This window comes from Astatotilapia calliptera, chromosome 11 (genome assembly GCF_964374335.1).
Source record: "Astatotilapia calliptera chromosome 11, fAstCal68.1, whole genome shotgun sequence".
Lineage (NCBI taxonomy): Eukaryota > Metazoa > Chordata > Actinopteri > Cichliformes > Cichlidae > Astatotilapia > Astatotilapia calliptera.
Window position 1 is genome coordinate 2,998,135 of NC_137432.1, and position 14,951 is coordinate 3,013,085.

Below are 14,951 nucleotides of genomic sequence, written 5' to 3' on the forward strand. Positions count from 1 at the left end.
GTACTTTTTATATTTTACATTTATATTTATTATTGAAACTTGCACCAAGGGAGTGGCACTCCAATTTCGTTGTACTCTGTACAATGACAATAAAGGCTATTCTATTCTATCTGGAGCCCACCAGATGACGATAGTTGCGGTTGCTAAAAGATTACTGGCCCTATACAAGTCTATGAGAAAACAGTTTTCTGATTTGACCTCTGCGATCGCTTTCTTCATGAGTTCATGGACTCGTTCACTCGTTTTGGGTTATACTGAATAAAAAATAAAGCTTTTTTGTAAATCTTGTTCATAGAATGTCTCAAGATGGAAAGCTGGTGGGAATCTTCAAAACGAGCTAAAAAGCAGCAACATTCGTCTTCCATATCTTCTATACTTAAATCTACAGCTTAGATACGTCATAACCCACAAAACTGGTCTTTCTGGCCAGTCTTGTGGAACCTGACAAACCTACGCTGCTTATTTTGCTTTCTTTACTTTGTTTTCTTCTCAGACGCTGTCCCCCTGTTAAACAGTGAGGGTTGAGCTGTTTTTACAAATGGACTCCATGAAACGTGGAGAATCAGGTCGAATTATCCGGCGTTGACCTGACTCAGCACACTAGTGGAAAGACTTTCAGACAAGTGTGCTGTATGACCTCACCAGACAATTACCTGCTCTTGTTCCTACAGTGATGCAACTGGACACCTCAGGGACTTTTTCCAAGGGAGCTGGCAGATTAAACACCCTTTAATGTCCAGTTAGACCGTGTCCTTCCTTCTCACGTTCAGTCCCATTGGGCAATGGTTAGTAAAGTTCATGTCTGCAGTTTGTGAAAATGGACTGTGACAGTGGCAGTCTCTTGGGGAAACTTGAGCTGTGCATGCACTCGACTATTAAACTTTCAGTTAATAGTTGAGTGCATGCACAGTCGACGGTTTTATGGGCTCTGAGGAAGTCTTCATTTCTCCTCATTTTCTCTTGACGTTAGTGTAAAGAGACGTGTGGAAATCGCACTCGCCGTGCTGTGATAAACTAAAAGACTTCACCTTTGACCTATAGTCCACTGCCGCTGGTACTGAGTAGGCCTGAGTCTTATAGCAAAGAAGCTATTCAGGCTTTACTGCACTGACACACACACACTACACCGGCGTGCCAACTGGCTAGGGCAACACCTCAGCACATGTAGTTACAAAAATACACATACATATATATCCACGGGCTGAAAAGCTCGTGCTGGCATCCTGAGGCACTCTCTGCAAGGAAAACTGGTTTTTTGTAAGCGGCTGCACAAGGAGCATGTTGTTTAGCAATAGCTTCACTCTGTCTCACTCTCAGATCTCAGGATGTCTTCAGTTAGGTCAGAGGAGCCAAAATAGGCCATGTTCCTTTGGATATATGGAGGACAAAAGCATGATTGTGTCTTAGGCACTGAGAGTTCCCACAGTGAGACAACGTGAGCGTAGGTGGGGTCCCGGGAGAAGAGTTAAAGCTCAGTAACTGTTGAGTTTGGCCCATGATACAAACTGAGCTTTTGTCACAGTTGTTATGAGTTATTATTTCCTTTCAAAGACATGTGAACAGTGCAGCTTTTCATTCAGTTTTTGGACAATGTCTTTGATTTATTGTCCCTCCAGCTAATGCTCTAAACCTCACGTGTAAATAGATGTGGAGTTAATCAGCTGTGACGTTGGTGGGCACCACTGGGTGCTAAAACTGAACAGCTCAGGTGTTTCTCCAGGAAGCAGCCACAGGAGTGAAGAATAACCTGCACGTGGCAGAATGACTAGTGATCTGTTTGTGTAGCCGTCTTCAACCGTCAAACGAACCACCAATCCTTCACAGTCACATGCTTGTGGTCACTGCATCGCTGCACAGCTCAGCAGTATTGGTGTGCACTTTTGTGTCGTTTTGAACCTCTCACCTCTTTTTTTGGACATTTTTAAAGACCCATTAGAACCTCTGTTTCTTCCTCCCCAGCTCGCTCTGCGTCTCACTACGTGGCGACCTCCGGCTCCTGCAGAAACAGGTGTTTCGAGCTGGTTGAGTTGGAGCCGCCAAACTGTCGCTGCGACAACCTGTGTAAAACCTACAATGGCTGCTGCTCAGACTTTGACCAGCTCTGCCTACGCACAGGTATGCTTATAAAACTTGACTTTGACACCACTAACAATGTGTTGGTCCTAATTTGTGTTGTCTTGTAATAAAAAACTAATATGTGAGGTAATTATCTCTGATCCCTGCGAGTTGTTCCTCCAAGTCTTGGCAATGAAGGGCTAAAAAACATTAAAGTGACGCTGTTCAGCTGAGAGATATTTGCCGGGCTGTCTTTCCCTTGAGCTTGCACCTACGCCTGCAGGTCAGGGTGGAGAGGCCAAACCAAACAGTCACTTATTAAGCTGGAGGAAATGCTCAGAGACCTACTTTTAACATCCATCAGGTGGTCGAGAATTTTGTTCCAACATGTAACACGATGTCCTCCTTGTGTTTCGGAGACTCTGGCGTTTCTCTTTGTGTGTAGATAGGTGAGGCTGTGCTCGCTTTGCAGTCTGCAGGACCTACAGAGCGGCTGGATTGACCGGCAGTTTCAGAGTAATGTGGCTGACCTGCACGCGTCTGAACTCCTTTCAGATTTGGCTCAAACTGAATTCTAGGTTTTGATATTTTACCTAAACATATGAACATGAGACTGTACACATGCATCTTCTATGTGACAAAAAGCAGTGACCATCCTGTGTAGCTGCCTGATGGGCAATATTGGGAATATTACTCAAAAAAAGTAATAGATTACAGTGTTTCCTCGGAGGGGGCTCTCTGCACCGGGGCTGTGATCGACCGTGGCTGCTGGGGCTCTGGGGGTCCTCTCACCTGGCTGGGGGGCTCCTTTGCCTCCCTCCTGCTGTGTGCCCGGCCTGGAGGCTGCGGTCTGTGACCGGCTCCCAGTGCAGACGGCTCCCTGTGATAGTGTTTCCTCACTGGGCTCATGTGAACCCAGCCCAATTTTACTCTTTAAGTGTGTGTGTGTGTGTGGGGAGGGGGGGGGTATGTATCCATGATCGTTTATGTTAATGAGAGTGTGGGGAGTGAGTTGGAGGGTGAGGTGGGCTGCTTTTAACCATGTAAAGCACTTTGTGCTACATTTTTGTATGAAAAGTGCTTTATAAATAAAGATTGATTGACTAATCATCTGGTTAGTAGGTGACCTGCTCCACCTGACCTGACCTGCAGCCACCCCACAGTTCCCTGATATGGTCACCTCAGGCAGACAGCTGGTTCACACCCCTGCACCATTTAAACCTTTGGTTTGTGAGAAGCAGCCAGTCAGAGGACACCTGGCTTCAAGGGGCAGCTGCTAAAGCATCTTACAGTGGACGGTGCACCGACACCCAGTGTGTGATAAAAAAAGGACCAGTTTGAAATTTGAATCACACGAAACGATCTGTTTAAACCAGATCAAAATACACGACAGCCCCCCTTCAAACCACCCATCAGACACATACATGCTACACATGTCAGGTTCCAGCTGACGGCAGCCAGCTACTAAAGTCTGCACAAAGATGTATCTGATAAAGTACATTTAGCTGATTTTAATCTCTGTGGAATTACACACTTCTTGCAAAGTGAGCCAGATCCTGATTACTTTGGCATCTTACTGTATGTTATTCCTACAGTGAAGGTTTCTCTAACCTGCAGACATTTGTTGAACAGTAATGAGTTTGAATTGTTTTCATGTGGATGCCGCCTGCTATAATCAAGCTTACAAATACCCACTTGATATATTTTTGTGAGGCTGACTGTGCAGCTCAGTTGTCTGAGCTGGAAATGAGTCGTAGACTTAACGACAGGTCTCTCACTTTTTGATTGAGCGGTTTGTTGCCGCCCCCTCTGCCTTTGCAGTGCTCCCTCTCTCTGTCAACATTTTCCCTCTGCTGCTGGTGGTCTGATTTTATGTCCACTCCTTCAGGCTGGTGGTCTTTGGCTCACCACCGCCTCACCACCAGTAACCTCCCATTGCCTGAAAGCAATAATTTACTTGTTTTTCTGGTCGCCTGCGTCTTTTTCCTGACTCTGTCAAATCCTTCTTTGGAAGTTTTTCAGCTTGAGGACTGTTCAAACACGGACCCCATCACCATTGTTGCTCACATGCTGCTTCCCACTCAGTCTGCAGCCAAACCGCTGTCACATTAATATCTCAGCTTTCATTTTTCACTGGTTTCACCACTAACCTTCCAGCTAAGCTGTGCACGTAGAAAGCTTTGGCGTTTTAAACCTCAGTGATTCATGTTGAACATAACTGCTATGTTCTTCTTGCACACAGAGGGCGGTTATGAGTGCAGCAGAGATCGGTGCGGGGAGACACGCAATGAACAGCATGCCTGCCACTGCTCTGATGACTGTCTGGCCAGAGGAGACTGTTGTACCAACTACAAGAAGCTGTGCAAAGGTTTGCAACTTTACCTGACCTCCTGACTTCAAATGTTCAGAGGATTTTGTCCATTATTAATTAGTCCGACCATGCGTTGTAATGAGGACGTCTCATTTTATTACAAAAGTGCATGTGTATGTGTTACATGTGTAAAGAAATATGAACATAGTATCAGTGTTGTGGATCTGGAAAGCTTTTCAAAGACTGGAATTTAGAAAATACTACATTTGAATTTATTGACACCATGTTTTTATATTGGTGTTGGCCAAAAAAAGCAGGTCATTTATGGTCACAATTACTGGCTTTAAAATCCATACTGGGGCGATTTAACTGGGGCCAGATGCATCTCTCAGGCCCTGTTTCTTTGCTGGGTTTAATTCTGTTTCTTAAGGACATGATGTTGAGAAACTCTTCATCTGCCTCTGTGTCAGTCGCACACCGTGCTGAGATATGCCACGTTTTCACCTTGTTGGTGCAAAAGTACCTTTTTATGCCTGTCAGACTGTGTTATCATAGATCCAACTAAAGAAATGGGAATAAACGGATATCCAAATAACCGCTAACAACAAGATACGATTTAAAACGGGTTCTTTGCCAAGCTGTCTGAGTAGACACAACAGTGCTTGAGTTTGGTGCCTTTTTATGTTTGAATGAGTCGTAATCAGTGTTGAGTGCTTCAACAAACAAGGAAGTCTGTGTTTTGTAAAGCAAATTTTAAGAAATGAGGAATGACTCATGAATAAATGGCCTGTATTTGTATAGCGCTTTACTCAGTCCCTAAGGACCCCAAAGCGCTTTACACTACATTCAGTCATTCACCCATTCACACACTGGTGATGGCAGCTACATTGTAGCCACAGCTGCCCTGGGGCGCACTGACATGAGTACTGTGCAAAAGATGAAAGTAGCCCCTGTGGTGTCACCCACTGGTCTGTGGCCTATATTTAGCTTAATGGATGCCAGAAGTGACAAAGTTGGAGCGCTAACTTTGTAAGTCAACTAAAGCTGCATCCCTAAACTGTAAGTGCTCCACACACTGTAGCTGCAGGTATTGGTCACCAGATCTCAACCGCCAACCGATCTAGATACAGTGACTCATAGTTATTTATTAGCATAATTATTATGCAAATAATTCCATTAGGCACCCGTACCTCACTGCACTGTTAAGCATTTAGCTGATTTTATGCTCCAACAGTCACTGAGGACAGAAATGTGGAATTTTTCTGTGTATTCCTTTCCTGCTGATTTGGGTAGAAGAAGATGTTGGATTGCAGTGGTTATCCAGCTGTGTATGTATCAGGCTCTCACTCATACATACACAGTGAGAGCTGAGAGTTTACAATAGGTAATACTTTGAACAGTCCATTGAAGGTACGTTGAAGGTGTTAATCCCTCCACGTATACATGATTGATCGTTGTATGAAATAACCAGTCGACAACCATCTGAAAAATGAGTATTCTCTCACTGTTTGATAAGGGATTCCTGGAGGTTGTTCGCTGTCACCAGGTGAAATCAGTTACACCAAAAACCTCTTGGTGACTGCTTTGGTCACTCATGGATAAATAGATAAGACACTTGCTAACTATGAGCTGAGCTGTAGTTAGTCAAGCAAAACCTGAAAAAGTGCAATGCAAATCAGAAACAGGGAGCGTTACCTTCAACGTTACATCGCAGCACTGCTGTGAACACATTTCAAAAGGCACAACTTTTACTTTAAAGTCAGTTACTGACTGTCATCCACTCGTTGCTGTCGTCCCAGCCTGAAGCCTGAGCAAAACATTAGCCGACACCATCGTGGTTTTAAAAAAACCAAAACCAAGGTGCAGTCAAACTGTGAAGCTGCTCACTCACTGACTCAACTCCAAAGAAAGCCATGGACTTCCTGTAGACTTCTGTATGACCATATGTGCAACCACGGGAGCGCCCCCTGCTGCTGATTAAAAGAATTTAGTTTAAAGCACTTCTGTAACTTTTAAAACCACGTTAACTGTGTGAAGCAGGCAGGATGGACCGAAATGCAGACGCGCAGACACACAAAACGAAACTTAATACACAGAGAAACACACGGCCATGAGGGAGATGGCGACGCGGGACCGAGGGAGACCCAGGCTGTGTCCCAATTCAGGGTCTGCAGCCTTAAAGGCCGCATTTTAAGGCCGATTACGTCACAGCGGCGTGCCGAAGGCTGTCCCAATTCGAAGGCTGCTCGAATTGCAGCCGTCAAATGCGTCCTTCGTTTCCCTGAATTTTAAGGACGTGGCGGTGTAGACTTCGTGGCCCAACATATCCCAGAATGCATAGCGCGGCGGTGGGTGTGGATAATTTTGCCAACAAAAAACGGCGGATGAGGGGCGGCCGAAGAGTGAACTTTAAGTAAGTACTGACTATTATGTCACTTATTTATGTGCAAATGTTTAATAACGAAGACCATTAAACATTACTGTTGGCCACATGTCGGCAAAGTTTTTTTTTTTTAATGTAAATGTTTATTATTATTATTTTAGCCACACTTTAAATTTATAAAAGGAGCCCCCACCCCCGCAATAGAAAAATAAAGTTACAATTTTTACACATAAACAAACCGATCTAAGCATACATTTCAAACATTTCTATATTCTCAAAGTAAACAATAAATATATGTAATATTTAGTATTATTGGATGGTTACTTGGTTATTTAAACCACTATAGTTATATACGGAGCCCCGCGGGGGACCGTGTCGGCAAAGTCATGTGACATTAGGGACGTTTGTACTAACTTGGTTTTAAAGCCTTTACTTTAAAATATACGCCGTTCAATAGCTGAGCTTAATCTTACAGAGAATGATCAAAGCTCATGTAGAAACAAACAAATGAACAAAAGATGTTCTCCTTCATTTCTGTCAAACACAGCTGTATGAAACGTTTCCAGCTGTTAGTATCATGGTTGCTCGCCAACCTGGGCAGCGCGACGGAGGCTAGACCGTCCCATTTCACAAGCCTCACACTTCCGGCCTCAGCGGTCTTTGGGTACGCGGCCCTTGAGGACCTTTAAGGCTGCAGACCCTGAATTGGGACGCAGCCACAGAAGGGCAAACACGGGAACAAACCACAGGGGGGACACAGCTGAACATGATCTAACTAACGAGACAGGGGCAAACAAAACTGAACCAGACAGGAAACTATCAAAGTAAAACAGGAAGTACTAAGACTCCGAATAATTCACACAACATGACGCAGGAGGAAAAGAACGCTCAGGGAAACGAGATGGACCAGGGAGATAAGGGGAGGAGACAACGAGGGGGGGGGACGCAGAAATAGTTCAGGGAACCGACAGGGCGAGAGAGGGTGAGAGGCATGATGGGCTGGATAAACACACACACACACACACACACACACACACACACACACACACACACACACACACACAGAGGGACGCAGTGGACAGAGACACAAGGGAAACCTAATGGACAAGGACCTAAACAGAGAATATAAAAAACTCAAAACAGACTAAACTAATGAAGCAGAAACATTAACCTTAATACAAAATGACACCAAAACACAAGAAAATCAAAATGACTCAGAATGACAAACTGTGCTATGATACTGATGCTACTGTAAAGGTAAGTTACTCCAGCACTTCACAAATGCTTGCTCTGCCATCTTTTCCCCAGCTGTCCATGACCACAACAGAATATAATCAAGGATACCAGCACATCAGCGAGTTCCTTTATCCTTGAGTTCACTGTTACCGAACAGTTATACCTGGTAGTTACTGGGTAACTAATTTATTTGTGTTTGTTTCTGTGGTTCAGCCTGTTTAAATTTAATGAAGCTAAAGTGCATGAAATTTTAAAAAGTGTAAATAATACTGCATTTAAAATTCTAGGTCCAATGTTATCAGCTAAATTTATTTTGGATCAAAAGGATTTTGTTAGAGAAAGACTTGAGATTGGTGCTTTGTACATTAATCTCTTTTTCCTTTCAGGAGTCAGCTGATAAATTCATCTATTTAAGATTGTCAATGTCTTTAGATTTACTGGAGGAGAAAAAAATAGTATACAGAGGAAATACTCAAGTAGAAGTACGTTCAAGAATCATGCAGTTTGTGAGAAAATATGACAACCAACCACTGGTTCCCACTTTTCCATACAAGCATAACAAAAGCTCATGTTAATCTCTCATCACGTTCCCTCAGGAGACACCTCGTGGCTGCAGGACGATTGTGAGGAGATCAAGGCTCCTGAATGTCCTGCCGGGTATGTTGAAATCTTAGCAGTAAAGCAACAGGAGGGTAGCGGGTTGAACTTGGTTGAGCAAGTCTGATTTCATGCATTTAAAAAACTTCTTCCATGCACATGCAGGTTTGTGCGTCCGCCGCTCATCATCCTGTCCATGGATGGATTTAGAGCTTCGTATGTGAAGAGAGGGAACACTGTCATCCCTCACATTGAGAAGCTCAGTAAGTTCTGTAAAACATGAGCTTTCGGTTCTGAAACGAGGAGTGAAGAGTTCCCTGTTAGGAAGTGAACGTGACACTGATGAAGCCACGAGCTCTGGCAGGCTGTGCGTCTGCCGTAGTCTAAGAATTTGTTTTGCTGTGTCCTTTTGAGGAACATGTGGAACCCATGCGCCGTACATGAGACCTGTTTACCCCACGAAAACCTTCCCCAATCTCTACTCGCTGGCTACAGTAAGTCATGGCACACTTGTGTTTCTGTGCTACTGGGTTGTTGTGATAAAATATGTCTGTCCCACAGGGTTACATGTTCATTTCAGCAAAGTAAGAAGTGCCACAAGACTGTAGTAACAGAAATCATTTATGAAGTCAACAAATTATTTGTATTTATCTGTGATTAATAATGTAATTGTGTCAAATGGATAAAGCTCTTTGGTGATGTTCTCATGGATCCGGCTGCAGTCTATGAAGATTTCATTTTTTTAGTGCTTTTAAACAGAGCAAAGACTTTTTATCACAACGTTTCCAAACGTCCTGCTTTTATTTTGCATGCTTACATTATTTTACTTGTGCAGTCCAGTCAGTAACATTCGCTTTGGTCTTCGGGAGCTACTTTGTTACCAGGAGCAACGTATGTTTCAAGTCCCTGTTGTGTTGGAAAACAATATAAACCCAGACCCAGTTTTGTCGCTGGCTGCTTGACATTTTCTTTAAAGTCTTCACAAATCCTTCTTTCATCTTGGCTCCTTCCACCTTGACCAGATTACCAGTTCCAGACGCACTGAAGCGATGCTCCCACCACCGTGTTTCACTGTGGAGACGGTGTTCTTTGGCTTGCACGTCTCTCCCTTCTTTCTTCAAACTTCAGCAGCATCTCTGTGACCTCAGTCCTCTAGTTTTGTCGCATCTCACCAAAGAATGCCCTTCCAGCAGGCATAGTCTTTTTCCAGGTTGTTCTTGGCATACTTCAGTCTGGCTTGGGTTTTCCTTGGTCTGCAGCCTCACAGTCAGTTCCTGTTCAGGATCGTCTTCTTTGAGACTGCACTTCCTCACATGGCTAACTCATTCATTAGTGTCTTGTTGCTCCGGGGTCTTTAAACACATCTCTCAGCCTTTGTTTCACCTCCCACCTCTGTCAGGCTTCTTCTGTACTGTCTTTCTCGATGACAGTCCTCACTCCAGCTCGTGACACTTGGAAACTCTGTGCTAACTTTGTACATCCATCTCCTGGTTTGTGAACATCAACAATTCTTTTCTTAAGTCTAAACTAATTTCTTGTTTTTGTTATCCTTGCTCTGTTAAAATGCATTTTCAGACAGATTTTACATTTCAAAGGGGGCAATAATTGTGTCCTGATCATACAGATGTAAGCGACTGCATTTCACTATAGGCGTTAAATTTACAGGCATCCTGTCGATGAGCTGTTTTTGGAGAGGTCTTTGGGTGCAGAGGTATTGTTTTTTGTGCTCTGTGTGATGCCTTTGGAACAACATCACTGCTGAAATTTGAGACCAAGCCTGAGGTTTAGATAAGGCAGGATTTCGAGGCTTCCTCTTATTTAGTGTGAGACAGCAAACATTACTGACCGAAACATAATGGTTTGATTCTGTCCAAGGGGCTTTACCCGGAGTCTCATGGCATCATTGGAAACTCCATGTATGACCCAGGGTTTCATGCAATCTTCACCCTGAGAGGCCGAGAGAAGCTCAATCACCGCTGGTGGGGAGGACAGCCAGTAAGTACTGCCAGGAAACAGCAAGAGCTTTTCTTTTAGAGTCGACTACACAAGTGGAAGGACAAATCAGTCAGAGCAGAGGCTGGAGTGACTGAAATCAGCTGTAGATTTACTCAAATTTGAGCTAAAGAGTTGATAAGGAGCATTCCAGCACTGTTAGCATATTAAAAAGTAATTGATGTGCGTCAGCAATCTGCTGTACAGGCGTTAGTGTCAGGTGGACTAATAGACACCGGTGCCTTCACACACTGGGATCACCTTCATGCTGCAGTTTATGAGCTTGGCTTCCTCGCACTCATGTTACTGTTTGTGTTACAGCAGCATCCTAATAATCTGTGTTGGCCTGATAAATACTGAGACCTTTGTTTAGATCTGGATCACAGCGCAAGGACAAGGAGTGAAGGCTGCTACCTTCTTCTGGCCTGTGTAAGTCTGCACACACACACACACACACACACACACACACACACACACACACACACACGCGCACGCACACACACACACGCACACACACACACACACACACACGCACACACACACACACACGCACACACACACACACACACGCACACACACACACACGCACGCACACGCACGCACACACACACACACGCACACACACACACGCACGCACACACACACACACACACACACACACACACACACACACACGCACACACACACACACACACACACACACACACACACACACACACACACACGCACACACACACACACGCACACACACACACACACGCACACACGCACACACACGCACGCACACACACACACACACACGCACACACACACACACACACACGCACACACACACACGCACACACACACACACACACGCACACACACACACACACACACACACACACACACAGTTCTTGGTTGATCAAAGCCGTGGCTGGAATGTCACGACTGCCTTTGGAATATATTCTGTTTGTTGATCCATGTGAAAAGTTACCAGCTGACTTCGGTTCAGCAGTTTTGCTAATTATTTTTCATACTTGATCTGTGTTTGATATGAACGCTGACTGAGGAACCAATGAGCTCTTACCATGTTGAGGCCCTCGGTGCCCGTCCGTCTGTCCTCCTACAGGACCGGTGAGACTTCAGTCTAACTCAGCTTCAGTGATCACCTTGGTTGTCTTCAGTCAAACTGTGACCAAGGTCAACTTCATATTTTGTTTCAGTTTTACAAGAACTGCTAGTCCTCCTACAGTATTGGTCAAATTCGAGTGAAACACGTGCACACAGTGATCACCTCGTGGTTCTTCACTCACTCTGTGCTCATGGATATCTGGAGAAGCACTACATTGCTAATTTTCTAATATCGAAGCTGCTAAACTGCAGCAAACACTAAATCTCTGTATCACTGACATGTAACTGTGTGTGTGATGGTAAGTCTGTTGTGACAAACTGTCCGTGCAGCTCTGGTAGGTCAGAGATCATCCACTCAAAGGCTGATTTTCCAGTTCCATCATTTAAACTATGAAATGTTGTATTGTTGCCTTTAGATGGGACAAACCTCATCAGCCTTCTTGTATGCAAACGAATGGAGATTCTAATGTGTGCTTCATTTTGATAAACCAAATGAAATTATATGTTATCTTTTTCTGTTTGCTTTTACTTCATGGTCCACACTTATTAATTACACTTCTTAAAAGTAACTGCGTGGTTACACTCTTCTTTTGTTTGTAATAATCTGATCTTATTTTTCTTGTGGTTTGCCACCATGTGGCAGTTTTAGTAAATGTTTGGTGAGATGTAACAAAGGCAGATTAATAGTTTCTGGAAAAGGGGAAATATTTGCCCACTTGTCTGTTGGAAACACTTAAACGTGTCCTGGAGTTCTTCTCCAGCCTCCCAATGACATTTCCTATGGGCATTGTATGCCTGTCTATAGCCGCCTATTGTCCCACCCCCTGTACAGCGTAATGGTCAAAGGATTTGCTGGGCGATGCGTGCCAATACCTCCAGCTTCACAACAAAATGTTTTAACCTGCAGTCTTTCTAATGGCCAGTAGGAGGCGACGCCTCGGGTGTAAAAAGGAGTTCGCCTGAACAGGACTCTGTGGCTCCCTCAGTTCTCCTGATCTGTGGCCTTAGTAAACTCTTTCTTGAGTTGATGGTCTGTCAGATCAAGTCTTGATGAGTATAATTATATTTACTCAGTAAATCTCAGTTTTATTACAGTCAAAAATGATTCCTAGCCTTGGCTTCTCAGTCAGACCCAGCAGCCTTTTAGACAACAGTAATGTAGATCATCTGTTTTTAAACCACACTGAAGTTTAACACTGTATGTCCAGCCTGTGATGCAGCTGCAGCGTTCACCAACCAAACAGGAACATCTGTATATAGCTTAAGATGCCATAATTGTGAGTGGCTGTGTTTCAGCTCGTAGAGCAGGTCGTCTAAAGTCTGAATGTCGGTGGATTGATCCCCGTCCAAGGGGAAGCATCATTTGCTGATGCTTCCTATGTGTAGGCTCAGGTAAATGAGCAATGGTGTTGTAGAAGTACCAGCCCGTTTACTGTGTTTAGAGAAAACTGCTCACTTCTGCAACAATAGGACATTTTTGAACTTTTCACCCAGTAAAAAGGTTTGTGTTAAGCTGGGCTTCAGTTCAGGAACAACTAAGAACATTAAGAATGATTCTCTACAGTTCGAGTCATTTAGTGTGTTGTTTGCATCTGTGGGTACCAAATAATACTGAGCTTGTGTCGCGCTGTCCTTACCTGCTCAGTGAAAGTCTGCAGAGTTTAAGTAAACATGCTTAGCGTTAATGTGTGTAAGTGACCTCAGAGCTGTCCAGGACTGCAGAATGTGGCTGTTCATGCTCCCTCGGGCTGTTGCATTACACCTACAACTCAGAGGAGCCCACATTTATCAGCAAAGCAGGCTTTTACAGAACAGGGGGTACATCTCTGCAGAGAGATGGCAGTGGGCTGTTTTTATAGCAATTAGTGCAAATGGGCCTGTTTACACTGCGCAGGATTCCTCTGTGAAGCCGGGTCGCAGACGTGCCACTCTGTAGAGCCGTGGGGGCCAAAGACTGGTTTACATTGCTTTTCTTGCACTTGGCAGTGACAGAGCTGTGTGAGAAAGAGGCAGGAGAGTGCATATGAGATTTCTGTGTGCTTGAGAAAGCCTTCTTTATACAACCTATTTCATAGTTTGATGATTTAGCAGCAACGCTATGGGCCCTGGGATAGTAACAGGGACCAGGGATTGTCTGGCTGCCTGTTTCAAAGTCTGTGTTGGGTTCAGCTTTTTGGGAGGTCCTCAAACTAACCACGGGCACAGAAAACGAGTGGGAGTGCACCAAAAACCCAGTGGGAGGTGTGAGGGACAGAACTGAAAATGTTAGCATCGACAAAAATACAGGAAGGCAGCAGACAGGGAGAGAAATGCCTGCTGTAAAGTGTTACAACTGTGCGACCACAGGTTGCTGTTCCCCCACACTCACACCCACTCCCACCGTGTGTCACACATCCGGGCTTCGTCTCAGACCTGATAGCTGACAGCTGTGGACTCTATGACAGCCAGCAGCTTGGTCGGTGCATTAGATGCTGAGACACACTTTGCCCTTCTCTAAAATACAGGCTGTAATGTTAGTCACCTCAAAGCACTTTATACTGCAATGTAAAGACCCCACAGTATTAAAGAGAGAACCCAGACAATTAGACAGCCCCTTATGAGCAGCACTTGGTGACAGCAGGAAGGTAAAACTCCCTTTTGACAGGAAGAAACCTCTGGCAGGCTCAGGCAGAGGCAGCCATCTGCCATGACCGGTTTGGAGGGGAAAGAGTAGCATATAGAGATCGAGCACAAAACACAAGCTACAGGGAAGAGAAGGCGAAAGTCAATAATGCGAAACAGAGCAAGACTGTACATGCGTGAGGAGTGGCATATTAACATGTCGGTATGTTGCTCTTGACACCATAAATTGTGCTGTGTAGCTGTGTTCAAATACTCTACTGATCCATATATGGCATAACCCTGCCTGCTGGTATGAAGCTGGCTCTCCTGAGGGTAAGAATTCAGTGCGCTTCAGAGGAAAAGTTCACCTGAGTTTGGAAATCAACAATTAAGCACAGCTCATGTTAGAGCTCTTACTATAAGGACAGATCTCACCATTAGTTGTTGGGTGGAGGCTCTGTGAACCCACTGCGAGTACACGAGCACAGCGAGACTTTGAGAAGGACCGAGCTAAGAAACAAAGAAAAGGACAGCCTGATACGTTCACACAGCGCCCCATCTGGTTTCAGCTCAGCGAGACTGAGATTTTCACAGGACAATGAGGCAAAGCGTACAGATCTTTGTAAGCAGAGTGATGGAGTTCAGCATCTTCTAGCATGTGTG

General features: G+C 44.5%; 1 protein-coding gene across 6 annotated transcripts in view; it reads left to right on the forward strand.

Moving 5' to 3' along the window:
* enpp2 (ectonucleotide pyrophosphatase/phosphodiesterase 2) overlaps nucleotides 1-14,951 on the forward strand; it is an 80,978-nt gene that overhangs the window by 31,337 nt on the left and 34,690 nt on the right. For 5 of the 6 annotated variants that reach the window (XM_080307726.1, XM_080307727.1, XM_026183795.2 and 2 more), the window contains exons 3-9: nucleotides 1,960-2,115; nucleotides 4,298-4,423; nucleotides 8,582-8,642; nucleotides 8,748-8,845; nucleotides 8,997-9,076; nucleotides 10,458-10,577; nucleotides 10,948-11,003. In XM_080307726.1, coding sequence (XP_080163852.1) covers nucleotides 1,960-2,115; nucleotides 4,298-4,423; nucleotides 8,582-8,642; nucleotides 8,748-8,845; nucleotides 8,997-9,076; nucleotides 10,458-10,577; nucleotides 10,948-11,003 — 697 coding nt within the window. The remainder of the gene's footprint in view (nucleotides 1-1,959; nucleotides 2,116-4,297; nucleotides 4,424-8,581; nucleotides 8,643-8,747; nucleotides 8,846-8,996; nucleotides 9,077-10,457; nucleotides 10,578-10,947; nucleotides 11,004-14,951) is intronic. The other variant, XM_080307729.1, reaches the window with a different exon arrangement.